Below are 15,791 nucleotides of genomic sequence, written 5' to 3'. Positions count from 1 at the left end.
ACAAATGACTGGATGTGGCAATCAGTGCCGTGATCTTGCTGACATGGTGGTGTTCAGTCACAGGTTGGGCTCGATGGTCTCAGGGGTCGTTTCCAACCTAAATGACTCTGTAATTCTGTGACTCATCCCAAGCATCTCATCTTGACGTCAGTAAAAACCTGACTTTCCGAACAAACCCTACGCAATTTGCTTTATTTGTGCTGAACCACCACCTAGCAGTCCGTGCAGTTTTTGTACACACGGCTGAATAAAAACAATTTACGTGGGGCTTTATTTATTTCTGGGTGTTTTATACGTTTAACACGGCCCAACCCGCGCCCCTCCACAAGCCCCCGCGCAGGCCGCGGCCTCTCCCCTCCCTGGGGGCGGGGCCTCGCCGGCTCTGACCAATCAGCGCCTCGGCAGCCGGGCGGCGGGGCGGGACTGGCGCGGGGGGCTGTCACTCCGGTGACGTCGCGGCGGGATGAGCGGGCGGGCGGAGGTATGGCCGGCGCCGTGCGTGCGCCCGCCGCCCGTGGGGGTGCGCGGGCTCCTGCAGCCCGGGACAGCCGCCCGTCCCCTCTCAGGCGGCCCTGGAGATGGGCAGGGGCGGCGGGCTGGGTGCGCTGCCGCCTCTGCCTTCCCAGGAGAGGTGTGTCCGTGGCTGGTGGCGGCTGCAGCTCTGCCTGTCTCTGTGTGCAGGCCTCTGGCTGTCCCGCGTGTGCTCCGCCATGCCCTGCCTGGTCTGGATCTCCCACCCCTCCGGGGGCCGCAGCTCGGCAGGGCCGCTGAGCGCCTCCCTCGGCCTGTGCAGCTCCGCTGCGGGGCGCTGCCGAGGAGCGCCTTCGGGACACTGAGTTTATCCCAGCCCCGGGTGTCCTTTGTGCTCCCTGAAGCCACCACAGGGACACTTGTGTTGCCCAGTCCCGTTCATTCCGCAGAACATGAGCAGGACTTGTGTCTGGATCGGCTCCTCCTGCCTGTGCTGATGGAGGCCCTGTGCCCCTGGAGCTTTGGCCGAACCTGTCCCCTGTCCCTGGGGGAGGTTTCAGTCGTCGTCTCTGCAGGCTGCTGCTTCAGTCAGTGGTTACCACTGTGTGATTTCCAAATGTTTGCTAGGCTCTGTGTTAATGTCACATTATTATGGTCTAGGTAGCTTAGTTAGGCCTGAAAAAGCTAGACGTAGAGGTATAGAGAGGGTCAGAATCATTTCACTTTGTGCTTTGAAGCTTCATTCTCTAGTGCAGAACATAAGGTGTGGAGTCATAAAGTGATTTGCCCATTATTGTATGGAAACTGAACCAGAGGTACAGTTAGTGATTTAGTACTCTTAAACAGAAGAAATAAAATCAGGCTTGCAATTTGGGTTTATTTTTTATAGACTGGGAACACTTCCTCTTGGGTTTTTTGAGGGCTTTTTGGTTTATTTTTTGTTTTTTAATAATAATAGTGTGTTTTGTTTCATTTCTAGGTTAAAGTGAAAATACCTTTTGGAAACAAATGTCTTGATGCTATCTTTTCTGTCCCAGAGAAGAAACCAACGTATGGAGTGATTCTTACTCATGGAGCTGGAGGAGACATGAATTTCCCTCATTTAGTGTCCTTGGCAGCCTATCTTGCATCCCATGGAGTTCTGTGCCTGCGGTTTACTTGTAAAGGCCTTAATGTTGCCTACAGGACTAAGGCTTTCAAAGCAGTTGTGGTAAGGAGTGAAAAAATTCTTAGATCAAAGCTTAGATCCATGGGTGCTGTCTTCCAGGTTTCTTAAATTACAGCCAGAGATTAGTCAAGCAACAGTGGGAAAATTAGAACCAACGTTTAGGTAAATGGAGCACTGTGTGAGAACAGAAACAGCAGAAGCAGTTCTTAGATGGGCAACAGCTGGAACAGCTGCCACAAGTGTGCGGGTTTGAGATCAGGGATAAAGGAATGCCTGACAAAAAGCAAGGGTATTTAATGGGTAAACTTACAGCTTGCAAAAAGTGGAAGAATTTAGGATGGAAACAAGCTGGGTGAAGAATTTAGGATGCGTGATCTGCTTGCATTGAGTAGGAGGCATTGTTATAGGGGACCAAAGTCCAGTTCTAAAGGAATTTTGTATGATGTCATTGTGATGATGTTATATGTACATTAATTTGATGTCATTCTTTACAGTCTTTAATGGGAATCTCCAGTCTTTATGGAAGAAGCATAATTTTGTTAGTGCATTTATGTTAATATGCTGATATGTAACGGTAATTTTAAGGCAGCTGCTAAGATGATCTGATAAGATAACATCTGATTAGTTATCTCCTAAAACGTGAAAAAATGTTGCTGAATTTTATCTTTTCTGTTGGACTTAACTGATCATGTCACAAATACATAATCTCAGTGAAGGGCATTTTTGCAAACCTGCTTTTCCTTTTGATGGGCCACGAGTGTGCATGGGGTCTGTTACTGTTACTGAGTTGATACATAGTAATCACTTATGTTTTGGTAACTTTATAGGGCATCTGATATTTTAGAGTTGCTGAGAGCTAATGTGAAATTGATTATGTTTATGTTGTTGCTGCAAAACATTATGAAACCATTTGTGTCATAAAACTCAAGAGAGCACCTTCTATGTATCTGTTCTTTAATCTGCAGTGCTGAAAGAGCTTCCCATTTTTTTTTGTGTAGTAGCTACAAACAGAGCTTCCCAGCTCTTAATTCCGACTTATAATGCTTCTCTTTCTCTTATTTCTTTAGGAATACTTAAAACTTTGTGATGATTATAAACTTTCTGGTGTTTTCCTTGCAGGTATTGTTTTTATTATCAATAATTTTCTCTCTTATACCGTCTCTAGTAATAGCAATCTGTAAGTATTCCAAGTCTGTCCCACTTTGGTGAGAAGCAAATGAACCCTCCTTATGATACCATAGATCTTACCGTAGAAGAGGAAAGAAAGTTGTATTTTCCAGGTACTTTGGGAGAAAACTTCCTTGTCACTTAGAATTTACAGGGCATGAGTTTTCTGATTATCCATGTGTACTTTTTAACTGCAGGTCTTGAAGAATCCTGATAAATGGAAGTTTTCCCAAAACAGGTTTTGGTAATTAAAACCTAGTGACAGATAAAAAAAGTCAGCTATGTTTTGTGAAAAGGGGAATAGATGGGGGTAGTTAGGAATATCTTGATAGGGGAAATTCTGTTTTCTTTTAAGTGAAAGCAAGTCTGTGCCGCTATAAGAACTAGCAACTTGTAACACTCAATTGCAGTGCATTGCCAGCTCATGTGCTTCCTCTTTGAGGAGATACTTTGATGTTCCCTTGCTGTTACTGACTGACCTCATGTTCCCACTTCACACTTTTTTCCCTTCCTTCTACTTTTGCTTTTAGGCTGAAGTTCAAGGTGTGCATAAACACTTGCTGGATTTGTTTTGTGAGCCAAGTGAAATCAAGCACAGAATTTTGTTTTGAACTTGAGCAAATTGAGGTTGCATGAAAATAATGATACAGGATACTGTCATGGCTATCTCAAATTTCCAGGCTCTGGAGCATAGGACCAGTCCTTCTATCCCCTTGTCCCCAGGATGGGGTGTTGTTCCTTCCAGTATTGCAAGGGATCCCTATCTATTTATATTTTCTTTCTTTTCCCCTTATTTTTTAAACAGGGGTGTAAATGTTACAACTAGACAAATATCTTAGCAGAAAATGCTGAAATCAGGATTAATGTTTTTCATTAAGTAGAACATCCCTAGAATTTTGTGCCAGTGAATACACTCAGTTGGATTGGTTTGGGGAGTTGTTTACTAAACCAGAATGTAGATGAGGTGACAGCAGATAATACTTTTTTCCTTTATTTCTGCATGGGAGAAAGGCCGTTCCATGGGCTCACGAGCTGCTGCCTCAGTGATACGTCAGCTGAGCCAGGGTGATGATGATGATGGCTTCATTCAAGGTCTTGTGTGTTTATCTTACCCTTTGCATCGACCAAAACTGCAGTCCAAGCTCCGGGATGAGGATTTATTACTGATCACGTGTCCAGTGCTGTTTGTCTCAGGATCAGCAGATGAGATGTGTGAAAAAGTGAGTACCCTTGTAAATCCTGCTATGAAAGGGCAGTCTGGAGAGCAGCAATGAGCCTCAGTGATGCCTGTATTTCACTTGATTAACAGCCATAGGTGTCTTCTGAAGGAAGCCTTGGGTAGAAAACTTCATCAGACACAAGGAAGCCTGGCAGTGCTTCCTTTTGCTGCTTAAAACGTGCAATGGAACATGCTTGATCTTCCAATTTAGCAAGCTCATCTTTGGGTCACTGAAATACCCTGATTTGAATGGTTTTGATAGGATTGCATAAATTAAAAGTGGTCTATGGAAGGAGTGAGTTATTTGCTATTTTGTTTTATCCGTTTCAAGTTACAAAACCTGTGTGGTGCCACCAATGTCACATTGGTCACATTTTCATGGCAAATTCTTCTAGCAAAGCAGTTCTACCCCCAAGTCAGGCTTCTGTGGCAAAAAGTGATATTTTTGTAGAGAGGAAGAGCAGGTGTACAGAGAAAGGGAAACAGTGCTTTTCTGCCATGTTTCCTTGCAAACAGGTATCTGTTGTTCTTGAACAGGTCAGTGTGAATTTGGGTCTATGTGCAATTGGCATTTTCCATGCTTGGACAGTTTCTAAGGAGTCATAATGCTTTTGTGAGGGTTTGTTGCCAAAATAAGTCAGGCTAGTGACCAGCAAGCAGATCCTTGGAGTGCCTTCTTTATGGGGATTTTGTGAGCTGGTTCTTAGATCTGTTTCCTGAGAAATTACAACAGTGTCAAAGCTAGTCCCTAAGGAATTACATTGCTACTCAGCCTCTGCAGAAAAATTGGACTTCAATTGTATCATTTTATTGCCAGCACTACCCTCTGACAGTAAAAATGGACTCCTTTGAAGTTCTAATTTTCTGCTGTTCTCTATTTGAGTGAGGGCGATGCTTTGAACAGATCTCAGTATTCATATCCTGAATAGAGAATACATCCCATTTTCCTAGCAAGGTGTTTTTCATGTGCACACAGATCCATCTGCTTTTTAGGAGCTGCCTGTTTTGCATTACACAGGCAAAGCAAGAGTCATCTAGGAGTTACAGGGTTGGTAGCAGCAAATTCTCTAACATTTGCATTCTTGTTTTCTCCATAGCAATTGCTAGAAGGTGTGGTGAGCAAAATGAAAGCCCCTAAAAAAATCCACTGGATTGATAAAGCAAACCATGGGATGGCAGTCAAAGGACGAACAGCAGATGATGTCATGGAAGAAGTAAATGCACAAGTTTTTTCTTGGCTTAGAGAGAATGTTCAGCTGCAGCACAAATAATTTGCAGTGTTCAAGCAGTATCTTCATTTTTCCTACATGTGGCAAATAAAGGGTTTGTTATTTTTAGAGGCATATTTTTTTAAAAACTGATGTTTTCAGAGGTCTAAGTGCAAATGCAAATAAAGCTGTGTATGAATGAAAAAAATGCAAAACAATAAAGAACTTCCAGAAGGACAGAAAATATATCATAGCAGCATTGTTCTGTGTTTCTATGCAAATAACCAAATACAACACTTGGAAATGCAGAGGCTTAAGTAATGCTTTTTACTTATATTTGAAGTAATATACTGGAAAAAAATCTACTTGGACAGAGTATCTTTAAGGTTCCTCAATTTCTGAGTATATTACTGATGCTGTACTCACTTGCAATTAAAACCTACTGCTTTGTAGGGTTCTGCCAGCACATCCCCTAAGGCTGGTGAGCCTGGTGTACTTCTTTGCCTTGGTGCTATGTGCTGGCCTTCCCAGGTGTTTCCAAACCTGTGAGGCAGGGAGAGGAATCCCTGGTTGGTCACAGTGTCTGCCACATTAGGGAGCCAGATTCTGTCTGTGTGGGGAGGAGGAGGAGGAGGTAATGCAGGCACAGCTGCGCATATGGAGCAAAGAAGATGGTTCAGTTTTGAGGAGTTCCCTTCACCAATGTTCTTTGTCTAAAGGACTGATTCTGAGGCCCTCTGATAAATAAAAACTGGTAGACAAATTGTGTTTAGTGATGGAGGAGCTCCTGGAGCAGGAACCAGTTCTGCATCCATTGTGACAGGAGGAACTTAGGTCACTGAGCTCTGACACTGGAGAGTGGATGAAACACTTAGTGTGTACTGGCAGCTGCAGCCTTTCTCATTATGGGTTGTTAGTAACCCTTTGGTATAACCAAGCTTACTGCCCTATTGGAATTGTGGTTTTCCTTCAGGTTAACAAGATTTCTTATGAACCCCACAGCATTGCCTTTAAGATTCTCTCAGAAGGAGCAAAGTTGTGGTCTGAAAAAAGATGCCAATGGATCTCATCAGCTCTTCTTTACAGAACAGTTTCATGTTTGTGAAAAGACTTACTATATACAAGCATGAGTAAAAAGTACCTGCATTTCCAAGGTAACTCAGGACAGGAACACATGACTGATACAAACATGTTTTTATTTTTAAAAAAATTATAAAAATGTGTTTGAATAAGGCTCTGCCACCACTGCATGATGAAAAGGAAATCAGGGGTGCTTTGTTTTCTTCCATATGTAGATCATGAAATGGTAAACTTTAAAATATCCACTGACATTATCCACAGGCATACTAACCCAGATTTTTCTTTTTTCTTTAAGAAGACAGTCTGAATTTAGGCAAATACTGAAAAAATGTATTTACTTCTGTCAGAGTTCATCTTTGGCCTGCAGTCAAAAAAGAAGAAACATGTTTCAGTTAACTGGAAGCCTATTTTTCACTGTCTAGTCCTGCAAATACATCAAGAAGTGTTTCTAAGTTCGATAGGTGTTAATGGCCTGGCCTGATAACTGATACTGTGGGGCACTGAGCAGCCCTGCTCCAGCGGGGCTGAGCAGGAACTGAAGACACTCAGCACTTTACATTTAACTCTGCATAGGCTGTACCTTTTTTCGGTGGCAAGTGCATGGGAAAAGGTCATCATCAGGCTGCTGTACTTTCTCCATCCCATCTCTGATTTTTGGCTCACTCACTTGCAAGCTGGCATATTCCTAGTTTTAGAAAAGGAAGGTATCATTAATTCATAAACTTTTTAGATTGTACATCTAGTTGCCAATATTGTACCAAATCAGCTGAGCAATTCTGTAAAAACTCTGGGGCTACACAATCTGTTCCTTCAGACTGTCAGAGACAGGGTGAGGGAACACTCAGCTGCAGATGGGAGCCCTTTCGGGTGCCTCCCTGGAGTTCAGTATCTTGGTGCTAATGCACAGATATTTTCAGCTGTGGTTCACAGGGTGTGCATCTGATGTGGAATTCTTTGATCAGTGTGGGCTACATATTCTGGCAGATTAGATCAAGATTTATGGGATCCCACTGCCTCTCAAACAGCCAGCATAGTCTTAAGGGGTTTCATAGCATATAATTGAATACAATGCTTGTAAAAACCAAATTTTAATTGCTGCTGCTTGCTTCATGGCTTCAAGTACCAGACTGGCCCATATCCAGCAGCTCTGTTGCCCCAGATTCTTGCTGTGTGATTTCTATTTCTGTGCCAGTAGCCATTAAAAATATACTGACCTGGAAAAGTTTGAAATAGTAACAAAAAATGTGGTCTCCCATGAGATTGTTTCTTGCAAATTCTTGTCCAGATTTTGCAATATTTTTTGCCTGTCAAAGAAAATGAAAGCTTGGTTTATTTTTTTAATTGCCCAGAATTAGTATTTATTTCAGGGTGCTACTGTTGGTTATGGAGTTACAAATGAAATTGACAGTTTAGGATAACTCAAATAAAGAATTCTTTTTAAAAGTTAAGGCTTTGTTATGAAGATACTCTTTTTTTCCTGAAGTTCAATTTGATTTCAAATTAAGGACAATATTATGCATTTTAGTGTTTTTCTTCTTTGTAGAGTTGATGAAAACAAATTTCAAGTTCCCCTAGTATATTTTTTTTGGTTTTTTTAAAGAAATTAAATTTCTGTTCTCTTCTAGAAACATTACTGCAAACTTCTTAATGTGTATTTTACCTCTTCATCATGATCTTTTGCCCACTGTAGTTTTTCTAGCAGATCACTCAGGTCACTTTTAAATGGGATGTAGTGTTTCCATGGCTGCAGCTCATTATAGAAGTGCTCATAGTAGATGGAATCTTGCTTTAGCACCACACTGTTTCCTGCTAGTAGATAAGGCAATCTGTAGGCTGCCACTGTGCCATCAATATTAATTTGATATTTATACTGGAAAGAAAAAGACCAGAAGTTATTAAAAACCACAAGATCCCTGTGGCTTGGTTAGGTTATATTCTGAGGGCACTGGTGTTACTGACTTGCCGATATTGAGACAGGTAGGACTGGCTAGGCAAGCATCAATGTCTAAGAAGCTTTTATTATCTAGTTTGGGATTCATCACAGTGCAGGGTACACAGAGCTTCATCAATTAAGTTCTCCAGGAATTCTTAGGTGCTCATCCTTGGATGTGAGGGTAGATGTGCCACTTCATCCACTGATTTTCCCACTATGTTAGTTATGTTAGTAGTCCTGATCGCTGAATCAGGAAAAAGAGATAAAAAGGAACTTGAAGTTATATAGATTACATGAGGTTCTACAGAACCTTTAGATGTAAATCAGACATTATTATCCTGAGGGTAAGAGCTACATAGCAGTTAATCCCACTGGAGGGATGTCTAGTCATGCTTGTTACTGATGGTGTCCTGAAAAACTACAAATCACTTTATTTTCAATAATACATACTAAGTTATTTGATAATTGGAAACACTGAGAACTGACTTCTAAGAAAAATGATGAGAGGCTTACCTTAAAAAAATCAAAAAATGAAATGTGCTTAACGATAGGGCCATAGAGGCTTTCATCATGTTTAAAGAAAAAAAAGTTTGTGAAAGCAGCATCTATGATCTCTGGATATTTCCTGCTGAGTTTTACAAGCTCAAGCCTCTCTTTGCGGCTGTCACGTCCTCTCCAGAAGGCTGTGGTGTTCTTGTCTTCCCACGATGGGCCAGTGTTTGCTTGGACTGACATCATATCCAGGCTGACTCTACAGCAGAAAGAACTGGTTTAATAGTGAAGCCTACTGGAAACTTTTTAAAGTGCAGTTACTTAAAAGAGTTCACAGTACCCATAGGCAGAGAACAAAGATGAAAGGAAGTCATAAGCACCTCATAATGTGTTACTGTATCAGTCATTTGCAGCAACAGAAACAGAGAATGAATGTTAAGTTCACAGGCATATAGCATGACAGTATCATTCAACAACATGGCATGTGGAAACAGTACCTGTCAGCTGTCATGGAAAAAAATAGGTAAAAGTAGATATGGTTGCCAGAGAAGGTGATGCAAGGTACTTAGTAAAACATACTGCACATCCTTAAAAATGTTAAGAAATTAAACACATAAACTGAGAGGGCAAGGGATAGCAAATTAGAAAAACTCTTGACAAAAAAAAAGGAACCTGAACTAAATGCAGTGAAATGGTAACTTCAAGATGGATTACAAAGATTTCTTAGAAGCAAGCTGCCTTTGTAGTGTTTCAAGACAGAAAAGAGCAGTTGCCAAAGCTAGTTACAGTAAGTAATCAAAGTGGGAGATGGTGGCTCCTAGTTCAAGAATTCCCAATAATTGTTTTGGGATTTGAAAGGTACAAAAAAACGGATTCTAACAAAATCAGGAAAGAAAGACACCTGGCTAGTTGTCAACAAGTTCATGGGGGGGGGAAACAAAGCAAACAAATCAAATGCCTAGCCTTGAAACACTCTTAAGTGCTATTTTCAATGATTTGACCATATTTAGATAAATCTGGATTTTTCAAATGAAACAGTGAAGCATAATAATATATTGATTACACAGTTACTACCTAGAATGCCAGTGTCTCAATGAGTAAATGAAAATACTTAATATACTGTTACCATACAGATCTCTGTGGAAGATCATTCATTGTGAATTTTGTGAAAAGTTTAAGCCATTTCTTACCGTCCCATAGTCTCCAAAACTGAGTCTGTTAAGTCGTATGTTGGCATGACAATGTCTTTTGACTCACTGGACCCACACCAAGAGAAGATCGGGTGCAAGTTCTGTGGGGGCTTCCTTTTCTCCAAAGGCCAGTCCCCCAAATTAACAAAAAATTCTACATCTGGCATTTTCACCTAAAGAGAAGCAAAGTAGGCACAAATGCAGTTTAGCACATACAGTATTCTGTTGGCATCTTGCATTTTGAAAATAACCTAAGATGAAAAATAGCCAGGTGTCTAATTTACTTCATGTACCTGTAATAAATCACTGACATTTAGAAACGTGTTAGAAGTACTGAGACCACAGAGTAAAGCCTACAGAATAGTATTTTTTAAAAAAAGATTTATGCAAAGTCACATAAGGCATAGGAGCACACTTTTTTTAGAGGATGATTTCTGCTATACCTTACATGATTGGCCACACAATCTTTTTATCATGCAATCACTGGGACCTAGTCAGCAATTGTATCGTTCCAAGGTAAACTGGATCATCTTGTTGGTATATAGAAAACTGATGCTGGCTAGTAAATCAGTTTTTTGACACATCAGTGATCTGATTCACCCTGTGTCTGCAGGATGCCTAAATCCAACAGAAGACAAGAAACAGAAATAAACAGCCATGATGGGAAGACCACATTTAGTCAGTGCTTTGGTTAATTATTCAGCATAACATCATCGCCAGTGTGGAACCATACATGAAATTACTGTCACAGCCAAAAGGCAAGAAAAATACTACTGATGGCCAGGAAGCAGAACAGAGGGCATAATTTTGCTGCTTTATGAAACTGTGATGCACCCCTGTATTGAGTTTGTGATTTCAAGTGAAGTACAAAAAGGTAGAAAGAAAGGCAGCTTTGTACTTTTCCAAAGAAAGGACCAGCTGCCTTGTGAGGAAACACTGAAAATGGTGAGACAGTTCAGTTTGGAGAGCAAAAGGCTAAACATGACATATGGCTGCATTTTACAGAACCCTGAAGGCACATATAAGTTCATTGCAGAACTAATGTCATATCTCAGTTCACTCTCTTAATTTCATTTTTTAAAAACATACATCTTCAATACATCCCTCTCAGCTGCCTCTTTCTAAACAAAATAAATTAATAATTTGCCAAGTATCAAACACTTCCAAATGGCAGAAGATACTCTATTCCTTTCAAAGGGTGCTTGCTACACAGTCTAATGCTCAGCACTAAACTTCATTACTACGGTGCCATCTAATGGTTGTAATGGGCATAAACCCTACAAATTGTATTTTCTACACATCCTCAGTAGCAGAGTCAATCAGCAGCTTGAATCTTCTTCTCCAACCAACTATCTACTGTCACTCAGTGACACTATCCTAATAAAAATTCTTATTGAATGGTATTTAATGGGAATGGTATAAACTGTGTTTTCTAAATCTGTAAACAGTTTCTGGTTTTGGATTTAGCAATCCTTTTTCAACTTTAATCTGAAGTCATTAGATTTAATTTAACTCCATTATTTCTTGTCCAACACTACTGACACCAAGAACAGTTTACTTCCATCTTCCAGAGAACAATATTATAGGTAACTGTAGTCTACATTCATGTTTTCCCTTAGACATCATGTCCTCTTGTAGACAGCATTAGATGAAACAATCCCCGCTTAAAGTAATGTTCATTTGGACATTTAGTCATTTTTCCCATTTTCCTGTGCAATGTTAGTTCAGCAATGTTAGCAATAGAGCAATCCTTAAAGCATGACACCCAAAGGCAGACAGAGTAGCATAACTGATCCATTACTAATCCTGAGGATAGTGGAAAGGTTACTTGATATTTCTTTAACATGTTGTGTCAACTTGTGTTCAGCTTTTTGCAGCAATGTACATGCAGAGACAGAATTTTCTGCTAGATGCTGGAGGATGAGTTATTTATTTTACAGAAAAAAAAAACCAAAACAACATACCCTGTTGGCTTATCAAACTCACCTATAAAAGCCTACTTATTCAATTAACTTCTATGATACTCAATCAGATGGCATTCTAGAACATGACAGCTTCAAACAAGGAAAACCCATGACCTTTCCATAATTAATCAAAGAGCAAGAGTTTTTTTAACAGAAAGAGCAACAATATGCTGATGTGTATTTAAGGCCAGGCTTCTATAAATTAGGACATCCAGAATACGGATGTACTCACTTTTCTGGTCAAAGAAAGCAGTATGGCATCCATGAAAATTCTGAAGCCAACATGTTCCCCATATGTCTTTATATAAACCTGAAAATAAACAAAGGTTTTACTGGGTGATTTCATTTCAGAGAACAGCTGGCAAAATTCAAGCTCTTTTAATCGCATAGTAGCTACTCAGACAGAGTATATGGCTGTACAGATTTATGAATCAGCTGGGAAGCAATAGACATCTCATCACAGAAAAATGATAAAAAAATTAAAAACTGCTTGCTTTTGCAGATGTTTGAGGTCTGTTTCATGGAAGCAGAAACTGTTGCCTATTTCTGTGGCGTTCCATTCTTCTCATTTCTATATAAAATTCCACTGAAATAAGTGCAGTATATACAATTCTTTTTTATAAAAAATTGTAGCTCTGATCCTCAGTTCAGCTAAAAGTGGTATCCCAGAATTAGGCATGATGTAATTTATCGATGTACTTCAAATTAGATGATTGTGACACATCACAACAGTATTGCCCAGAGAACAGGAAACTGAATTAGCACTTAGGAGACTTGGGTGTGTGCCCAGTACTCATACTGATTGCCTGGAAAGTAATTTGCTTTCACTGTGTTTCAGCTGTAGCATGGAGAAAAAAGCACTTACAAAGTAGGACAGACATTGCTGAGCTCGTACACAAACTGCAGAGTATTCAAGGACAGAGAAGCAAGCAAAGTCTTGTTCTTAAAGAATACACTACAAGGAGCTTTTACAATTGGGAACAACCAAACTGCTCATGGCTTGCCACCAAATTCCCATATGGACTTCAGAACAACCAGATTCCATACCTCATTGTCTTTGATAGTGTAGTGACACAAACTCTGTCTTTGTCCAAACCTCTGTGGAATTTCTTTTGCAATCTTATCTGGGTCAACAATGGGAAAATTTGCTAGGTCTCTTTGAATCTGTGGAAAGGTTTGAGGGCAGTTCATCTCTTCCAGCCATGCACTGCTTTCCTCCTGAGGGCAGTCACAGTTTTCATGGTAAATAGGTCCTATTGGGAACAAAATTATTATTTTACTTTTAATAAGTCATAATATTGAGCTGTTGAGATCACAGAACAGGGTCAAGCTCTGAACATTCATTGCTTAGGGCCAAAACTTCAGCAACTCTAAACAGATACGTCTGAATTTTTTTTAACTCTAATGGAGTCATGTCAACCTACATCAGCTTATGTGTGAGCCTTCTACCTGTATTTATTAGGCAACAGCTTCACAGCACTTGGTTCCTTTCATTATTTTGAACACTATGTGTAGGACACATATAATGAATCCATAATTTCAATGGGATTTGATAGTCTAGAGAAGTATGAGGTATGAGTATGTGTCACAGAATGTCTTCTACTATGCTTCTAGTAGAAGACATTCTGGGACACACTTTGTCAGCCATGACAGGAAACCTGTGATAGTGGTGCCTCTTACCTTTTAAAATATATGGAGACTTTGCAACATGCTTATCTCCAGTTTTGACTTCTATCCTCAGGCTTTTGTAGCTCGCATACATCCTGTACCTCACGAGGAAGGAACCATCTTTCCTGTCCAATACTTGCACACCAACACGAGTAAACTGTTCTTCAGGAGCAGTGATCTTCACCTGGAATGCATTTTCACCTGGTGATGAAGTGAACCTACCCAGAGAATAAGTGGGAGCTTAATAAACAAAGTAAACATACAACAGATTTCTTAGTCTGGTCTATTCCTTTGCAAGTCAACAGATTTCCAGAGAGCCATGTTAGCCATTTCCTCTGAGCCATGTTAGGCCTCTAGAAGCACATCCGAATGTTCACTTTAACAGGTTAATAAGTCTATTATTTTACATTCAGAAGTAAAATGTTTTCAGATTACCTTATTTTCCAGGTATTATTTAAGGAAGTAAAGAACAAAGTTACACTTCTTAATCATTATAGTAGCTTATACAGGAAAAAAAAACAGGGAAAAATTATAAAGGGTTCACGTAATTCAGTGTGTAAATGAGATATTTTGGTATAATTAAACATACACCAAAACAGAAAAACCTCTATAAAACCAAATAAAATAATCTGAATAATCATGAAGTTATCACATATCATTGAGGTATCAACAAAGCTGGTGCAGTCAAAATGCTGTCAACTTCCTTTCACTTTTCTTCCAGCAGTGCCCAGACTCTTGGGCTGTAACTCCTTAGTTCAGCTACTCCCACCACCTTTCCTAAAACTTGTTCAGACATACTCAAGAGCTGCCAGTTCAAAATGCAAGAAATATTTACTATCCAAGTTAAGCTAAATGGCAGCTTCCATACTCACACAAGCCATGATGCACCTAATCAGGATGACCTTGATGGAGCATTCTGAGCACCTATCTAGGTTGCATGACCAGTTTTCCTAAATAAATGGAAAGCAATGAGTATCCTCTGAAAATCACAGAATCACTGAGTTGTTAGGGTTGGAAAGGACCACGGGAGACCATCTAGTCCAATCCCCCTGCCAAAGCAGGGTCACCTGCAGCAGGGGACACAGGAACACGTCCAGGGGGCTTTCCAATGTCTCCAGAGAGAGACTCCACAGCCTCCCTGGGCAGCCCGTTCCAGCCCTCTGCAACCCTCAGGGAGTTTTTCCTCATGGTGAAGTGAAATTTCCTGTATTCTACTTTATGGCTATTGCTCCTTGTCCTATTTCATTCCAAAGAAGTTTACCTCTTGGCCTATGGAGTAATTCCTGAATTATTCTACTGATCTTGTGCATCAGCAGGTAGAAGAAAGGCTAATGTTCCTAACAGTGGAAACAAGCAGGATGCCTGAGCCTAACAAATTAAATGTATTAGTCACTGCTAAAGTTTTGACAAAGGAGAATAAATAATGAATTTTTCCACTGACTAACACGTACGCTTTGCTGCTTTTTCATCCTCTCATCTCATCCCCTCGCGCCGTTATTTGATACTCCTTGAAAAGATTAATTAGCTCTTGCCAAGTGATATGCAGAGTCACGTAGAAGGAGCTTTTAGCCTGCACCTTCTACGAACAAATCGCAAGCCTCTCGGCTTGACCGTGCCCAGAATCTCCCCGAAAAGCCGCCGCTGCCCTCACCTCAGCCCTCGGGCGTCCACGGCCTGCACATAGAAGTACCGTGCGGGGAGCGCGGCCGCGGCGCGCAGCCCGGGCCCCCACACGGCGCTGCGCTCGGCGCTCGGCCGCCCGCCCCCGCCCGCGGCCGCCGCCGCGGCTGCCAGGGCGAGGCACAGCGGCCACAGCGCCCGCATCGGCAGCGCTGCCCCCGAGGGACGAACACCGCCGGCACCGGCCTCCAGCCCTCGGCCTGCCGCCGGGCAGTCCCGCCCCCGGCGCGGCTCCATGGGGCGGGGCCGCGGCATGGCGGGGCGGCGCTGCCGGGAGGCGCCGGCCCCTTGGGAGGCGCTGGCTGAGCCCGCGGGAACTGTTGGGACCCAGGGCGTGGAAAGCATTAGGGACAGCCGGCTTTGATGGCCCGCGGCCCTGTCCTACGCATCCGGACTCTCTGAGCCGCTGTTTAACCCATGCCAGGAGCTCAAGTTCTCCCCCCACCCGCCTCCCTTCACTCCGTTCGCAAACATTAGGGTGGGAAATGGAGTTTACAATCCGGAAAATGTGTTTTCAGAATCCTCCCCGGAGCAGCTGAAGAGCTTCTTTG

General features: G+C 41.6%; 2 protein-coding genes across 4 annotated transcripts; one reads left to right on the top strand and one right to left on the bottom strand.

Annotated features, from left to right (window-relative positions):
* The first annotated feature begins 435 nt into the window (after positions 1 to 435).
* On the top strand, positions 436 to 5,362 carry TEX30 (testis expressed 30). Of its 2 annotated transcripts, none has more exons than XM_064408320.1 (5): positions 436 to 481; positions 1,451 to 1,681; positions 2,707 to 2,758; positions 3,818 to 4,026; positions 5,123 to 5,362. In XM_064408320.1, the coding sequence occupies exons 1-5, from the start codon at positions 464 to 466 to the stop codon at positions 5,294 to 5,296; spliced, it is 684 nt and encodes a 227-aa protein (XP_064264390.1). In that variant the 5' UTR covers positions 436 to 463; the 3' UTR covers positions 5,297 to 5,362. The 2 variants fall into 2 exon arrangements, with proteins under 2 accessions (XP_064264390.1, XP_064264391.1); XM_064408321.1 differs by lacking the exon at positions 436 to 481 and adding an exon at positions 506 to 631.
* Positions 5,363 to 6,412: 1,050 nt separating this feature from the next.
* On the bottom strand, positions 6,413 to 15,480 carry POGLUT2 (protein O-glucosyltransferase 2). 2 transcript variants are annotated; one of them, XM_064408319.1, is made up of 10 exons: positions 15,212 to 15,480; positions 13,573 to 13,778; positions 12,940 to 13,145; positions 12,125 to 12,202; positions 9,929 to 10,101; positions 8,760 to 8,997; positions 7,974 to 8,183; positions 7,528 to 7,617; positions 6,894 to 6,998; positions 6,413 to 6,674 (listed from the first exon to the last, which is right to left on the bottom strand). In XM_064408319.1, the coding sequence occupies exons 1-10, from the start codon at positions 15,475 to 15,477 to the stop codon at positions 6,657 to 6,659; spliced, it is 1,590 nt and encodes a 529-aa protein (XP_064264389.1). In that variant the 5' UTR covers positions 15,478 to 15,480; the 3' UTR covers positions 6,413 to 6,656. The 2 variants fall into 2 exon arrangements, with proteins under 2 accessions (XP_064264389.1, XP_064264388.1); XM_064408318.1 differs by having other exon boundaries at positions 13,573 to 13,744; positions 15,212 to 15,465.
* Between the last annotated feature and the right edge of the window lie 311 nt (positions 15,481 to 15,791).

The sequence above is a fragment of the Passer domesticus genome, chromosome 2 (assembly GCF_036417665.1).
Source record: "Passer domesticus isolate bPasDom1 chromosome 2, bPasDom1.hap1, whole genome shotgun sequence".
NCBI classification, from domain to species: domain Eukaryota; kingdom Metazoa; phylum Chordata; class Aves; order Passeriformes; family Passeridae; genus Passer; species Passer domesticus.
The sequence above is the reverse complement of the archived record's forward strand: the minus strand, read 5'-3'. Positions and strand labels throughout refer to the sequence as shown.